The sequence below is a fragment of the Aethalodelphis obliquidens genome, unplaced genomic scaffold, assembly GCF_003676395.1.
Source record: "Aethalodelphis obliquidens isolate GAN/ISIS:26980383/991018 unplaced genomic scaffold, ASM367639v1 scaffold13, whole genome shotgun sequence".
NCBI lineage: Eukaryota > Metazoa > Chordata > Mammalia > Artiodactyla > Delphinidae > Aethalodelphis > Aethalodelphis obliquidens.
In genome coordinates, this window is record NW_020837957.1 from 2,532,896 (window position 1) to 2,538,895 (window position 6,000).

The 6,000-nt window shown below is 41.9% G+C and overlaps 1 protein-coding gene across 3 annotated transcripts in view; it reads right to left on the bottom strand.

Annotated features, from left to right (window-relative positions):
- Nucleotides 1–6,000, bottom strand: part of JAK1 (Janus kinase 1) — a 139,545-nt gene that overhangs the window by 53,100 nt on the left and 80,445 nt on the right. For all 3 annotated transcript variants that reach the window (XM_027113980.1, XM_027113981.1, XM_027113982.1), the window contains one exon: nucleotides 29–111. In XM_027113980.1, the coding sequence (XP_026969781.1) occupies nucleotides 29–34 (6 nt within the window). In that variant the 5' untranslated portion in view covers nucleotides 35–111. The remainder of the gene's footprint in view (nucleotides 1–28; nucleotides 112–6,000) is intronic.

Genomic DNA, 6,000 nt, shown 5'->3' on the forward strand with positions numbered 1-6,000 from the left:
TTTCTTTTAAATATGCAAATGTACATACCTGCATTTATCCAGCTGTCCAATGCCCCCCAAAAAGTAGACTGGATTTTCTTCTCTACTTTCCAAAACCCATTCAGAGCTGAGCTAAAGACAAAGATAGATAAATAAATCAGCTGCAGAGGTAACTGTATCAGAAAATAAGAGGACACTTTCATTAAGGAAGCAGCCCAAACCATAAACAGGCAGGAAAAAGCATTTGGGAGGAAGAAGGTGGGGGTGGGGGGAACACTGATGAGGACACTGAGAGGACAGAGAGACATCTTAGGGTGTAAACATCAAAGAAGAAGATGTTATTTTCACTGCTTCAAGAAAGGAAGCCAGGGACTTTTGCTTCTTGGTGTAGAGTGCCCTGTCCAGTGTGAATGAGGACTATGTGCCTTTTCCATCAACAACCTCTCTCTCTCGAGGCTGTGAACAATAGTTTAGGGGCCCAAAGATGTGCACTTTTATTTCCCATATCTACTTCCTTTAGAATTACCCTCTTCCCAATCCAGTCTACCCCTGGCTTCATTTTAATGGTGAAACAGCAGATGGTATGGTGAAAGGAGGAGGGCCTGGGAACAAATCTGACCAATGATGCTTTCAGTTCACCAAATATTTTTTGAGTCATTCTTATCTGAAAACTTAGGCAGCAAATAAAGGTCCTCCCAACTTCCCAACCTCACCTCAAAGGCTTATTCATACTAAACAGGAATAGCAGTTTGGTTCTGTAAAATTAAAGTTCCTGGTCCCATTCTTACCACCAACACCAACACCACCGCCACCACCACCTACACAGCTCTGCATTGTTTTTTGTTTTTTGGTTTTTTTTGCATTACGCGGGCCTCTCACTGTTGTGGCCTCTCCCGTTGCGGAGCACAGGCTCCGGACGCGCAGGCTCAGCGGCCATGGCTCACGGGCCCAGCCGCTCCGCGGCATGTGGGATCTTCCCAGACCGGGGCACGAACCCGCGTCACCTGCATCGGCAGGCAGACTCTCAACCACTGCACCACCAGGGAAGCCCTCTGCATTGTTTTAACAGCTTTCCTTGGTGCTTCTCACAAACTCTTTTTAAGAGTAAAATCAAACTATGTTTTGCAAATAAGGAGCACCCACTCTTAGTGATTTGAAAATGGCTGCCAAATTAATACAGATTATTGTCTCAGTTTTCTGTTGGTCATTCCACACATTTTATCAGAATCCAGCTTTAGAAGGAGCACAGTCCCATGCATGACAAGGCAGGAGTGGAGGGGTGCCTGGGGAAAGGGGGATGAGTTACCTCTGAGGCTGCAAGGCCAGCATTCCCACAGGACCTTAGATTCGAAGTGGGAGATGGCACAAAACACAAAAGCAATCTAAAATCAGTAGAGTGGGTGTGGCATGATGTCATCTTTATGCCCCTTGCTAACTCCAATGACTGACACTGGAGAGGGCTGGTTTGGGAAGGTTTTCTGCAGTGGATAAGGCAAAACTAATGATAGGAGGCCAGGCAGGGGATATAAGTATGAATTTTGATGTGAAGACTTTGACTTGGCTATTTTGTCACGACAGTTTTTAAAAGATTCAAAGAACAAATCATTATACTTTCAACTTTAAAAATGTAATATAACCAATTGTTTTAATTACATAAATAGATACCCTGCCTTGCAGCAAAACAGCAATCTGAAATTAGCTACATCTAATACCCTGCTTCAGCTCAGAAGCAGGTGTTCAAATCCCACATTTAGGAGACCCATTTGACAATTATTTTTGAGCAGTTCTTCGTGCCAAAAGCTGAACTATACCAGGAGGCCGCAACGAAGAACAAGAGCAAGATGGTCACTGCTCATGTGGAGCTTACAGTCCACAGGACTAAAAGAATCAAACAAAGATGCAGAGAAAGAAGTAATCATAAAGAACTTAAAATACCATGAAGGAAAAAGAGAGCATATAATAAGGAATGTGATTCAGCATGGGACTCAAGAGGGAAGTAACACTGAGCTGAGATGGAATGGCTATCATGGGAGGTGGGGAGAAAGCAGTTTGGGTAAAGGATGAGCATGTGCAAAGGCCCTGTAGAGGGAAGAAGCCAGTCCGGTCTCTCCAGATGCATAAATGGGGAAATCCCTCCAATACGCCTTTTTAGGTGTGGGTAAAGAACAGCACTACCACATTCATACTTGCTAACAGCATGCCTGGGGCCTTGCTACCCCATGTTTCCGGCAGCATGCTGCCAAGGATGAATGCAAATCAACCAGATGGCCTCCATGCTTTAGTGCCCCAAACCAGAAGAGGGATGCACACTCAGAACCTTTTAGAGTAGGAAGAGACCTGAAGTTCCACCAGTCTTTAAGAAGAGCTACTGCATAAAATTTTTTTTTTTTTTTGCGGTATGCGGGCCTCTCACTGCTGTGGCCTCTCCCGTGGCGGAGCACAGGCTCCGAACGCACAGGCTCAGCAGCCATGGCTCACGGGCCCAGCCGCTCCACAGCATGTGGGACCTTCCCGGACCGGGGCACGAACCCGTGTCCCCTGCATCGGCAGGTGGACTCTCAACCACTGCGCCACCAGGGAAGCCCCTGCATAAATCTTTTTAAACTCACAAAAGCATTTTAATATGCACCATCAGATCACATGTTACTTGAACACAGGAGTCATGGGGATTGAGGATCAGACTACAATCACCAGGATTCTATCAAAACCCATAATCAAGAAGAGTTTGGTTTTTCCATTATTCATTCTCTACTACAAGCAACACTGTATTGAAATCACATTATACCTAATAATTTTCAAACTGACCTCCAGTATTACTGGACAGGACAAGAAAATGGTATCAATTTGTGATGCCTTAGCCTAGAGATTAAACTCTGAGAAATCAAGATCAGCAACAGAATTTCTTGACAATATGCATTTACTCTGATATTTTTATAGGCTGACTCAACAACAAAAATCCCTGTTCTCAGAAAACTGACATTCCAATGATAAAAAATTAAACACACCCATATAGCACTTAAAAGGCATGCTAGGGCTTCCCTGGTGGCGCAGTGGTTAAGAATCCGCCTGCCAATGCAGGGGGCACGGGTTCGAGCCCTGGACCAGGAAGATCCCACATGCCGCGGAGCAACGAAGCTCGTGCACCACAACTACTGAGCCTGTGCTCTAGAGCCCGCGAGCCACAGCTGCTGAGCCTGCGTGCCTAGAGCCCGAGCTCCGCAACAAGAGCAGCCACTGGGATGAGAAGCCCGCGCACTGCAATGAAGAGTAGCCCCCACTCGCCGCCAACTAGAGAAAGCCCGCCTGCAGCAATGAAGACCTGACACAGCCAAAAATAAATAAATAAAATAAAAACAAACAAAAAAAAAGGTAATCTGAACATTTAAACCTAAGACTGGTGACCCACTTTATGTGAAATGACGACTCATTCAGGATGACAAGTGTTTTTTGTGCTACAGCATTTGTGCAATGGCTTCATTCAAATAACATTTCTTTCTGAATAAACTAAACAACATGCTCTAACTACTTACTTTTAGAACAAGTAGGAAAAGAGCAAGGTCAGCTTATAAATACTTTGGATAATTCCAAGAAATCAATTCAAGTTTCTTGCTACAAGGTACAAAAAGAAAATCTTTAATCCTAGAAAAACTGACCAGTAGGAATCACTCAGTACCCTTTAAAAATAACATGATTCACTGGGTTCCATTCCCAACTCAAATGAATACAAAGAAGCTCAGAAAATAGTAAGGATAAAAGTGAGAAATCAAAAGCTTTTTGATGATAGCAGTGAATTCTTCCACCCTAACCTCCTTATAATTTTTCAAGGATTTGAAAGAAAATGCCTTTCTCTCATTTGAAGAAAGTGGCTTTAGTGGCTTTAGCCTTTACTTTAGTGGCTCAATCTTGTAGATGCTACTTTACATGAAAAAAAAAATCAGGGAAATTTTGTAAATTCTCAATTGTTTTTTAGTTTATAAAAGTCTTATGCAAGAGATATGTATATCTAATACTTTGTGAATGAGGGAAAAGTAACAGAAACAAAATGCGATTCTGTGAGTCTGAACAGGACTAACTGCAATAAATGGGGTAGCACAACTATTTTCTAAGATGCAAAATTCCAGAAATCAGTGTCTGAAGATACGGAAAGCCTGCTAAATTTTCAAGGGTATCTTCTGAAATACAGGTATCTATTAAAGGAAGAACATAAAATTAAATTTTGAATAGTGGAGATGACAGACATAAAGATAGATCATATTAATATTCACAAATATGATGATCAGAATATGAGTGCTTTGGGCCAAAGGCCATGGCCAGATGTATATGATAAAAGTAGACTGGATGATGGTTAAAATCAATGACAAATGTATATGTATAACTGAATCACTTTGCTATACACCTGAAACTAACACAACATTGTTAATCAACTATACTTCAATATAAAATAAAAATTTTTTAAAGGACTATCATTAAAGAAGGAATAAATGAAAGTAAAATTTTAAAAAATGTTTAAATCAATGACAAGACTCAAAATAAAATACTTTGGATATCTGATTTTTACTAGAGAAACCATCACACCTACAGTGAATTACTTAATGGATGCCTTAAAGGAATCAAAGCTTTTGATTCCTGAAGTAGAAAATGCAAATAAAATGTTGATGAATTAAGGTATGAACCCAGAAAAATTGAAAAGAAAAACATGTAATTTAGAAAATGTCCTGAAATCAGCTGCTTAATACCTTAAGAAATGTTAAGACTGAAGATCTTAAACCTTAAAAACCATCTTAGCAGGCACCAGTCTTAAGGTTGGTGAGGAAACCTGATGCAACAATATAAGCTCCAAGAGGGCAGGGACTCTTGTCACTTTTGTTCCATGCTTTACTGTATTAGGTGATCAGTAAGTAGCTAAATGGTTAAATGAAAGATGAAGGTAACAAAGCAAGCAACATCACCCGATGGAAATATCACCGTAATCCAGAGTGTGTGATTTTATTGCCTCTATACACAACTAGCAAGTGGACCTTGAGAAAGTCATTTAAATCTGAGCCCATCCGTGAACCTGAGAGGAACCATCTTGCCCAACGGATCAAAAAAATCTCTCAAAAAGTCTTCCTTAAGCTCCTACATGCCTTTTTCAAATGAGGCTATAGATGTGAAAGATGTTAGTGCTAAAGCAATATAATGTAGGCTTTATGGCAGAGGACTGAAGTGGGTGGCCAACTTGCTTAGAAGAACAAAGAATAAATAGGGATTCTGAGCAAAAGCCTGGTCATAAATCAAAGTCCCATTTCATAAGTCTCAGATGACACAGCAGAGCAGTTAAGAGCCTGAGCTGGAGTCATAAGGACTTGGGTTTGAATCCTGTCTATCCCACTGACTAGCGATTGTAATCTTAGGCAAGTTACTTACCCTCTCTAAACCTCAATGTTCTCAGCTGTAAGTGGGGGGATAAAAAATAGCATCTATCTCCTAAAGCTGTTAAGAGTTAAATTAGTTAATGCATATAAAGTACCTAACACAGAGTGTAGCAGGCAGTAAGCATTCCTATTTTGGTCGCAATTTCTGTTAAACTGATTACAGCTTGATGGAACACAGTTCCAGTCAAGGAGAGGGAGCTCCAGCATACACCGAGCATCTGTAACATGTCATGCACGGAGCTAGGTGCTTGCACTTAATTCTCATAAAAAGCAGAAGTTTCAGGCCAATCAGTGGGGGTGCCAGATGTCAAACACGTGACTGACTCCAAGGACCAGGCTTTTTCCACAGGGGTGTAAAAACTGCTTTAAAGTGCCCCCCATCACCAACACCACTGTCTTCTTAGCACTTTCTGTAGTCTAGCATCCACCTAGGAGACGGGTCTCATTCCAGGCCCCTCCCTCCAAAGGCTGAAAGAACTGTCATTCCACAAATCATGAAAGTGCCCTGGGCCCTGCCTGGGAGGGAAGTTCTGGTGGCCGTGGAACCTCCTAAAGGCCTAACACACACACACACACACACACACACACACACACACACACACACACA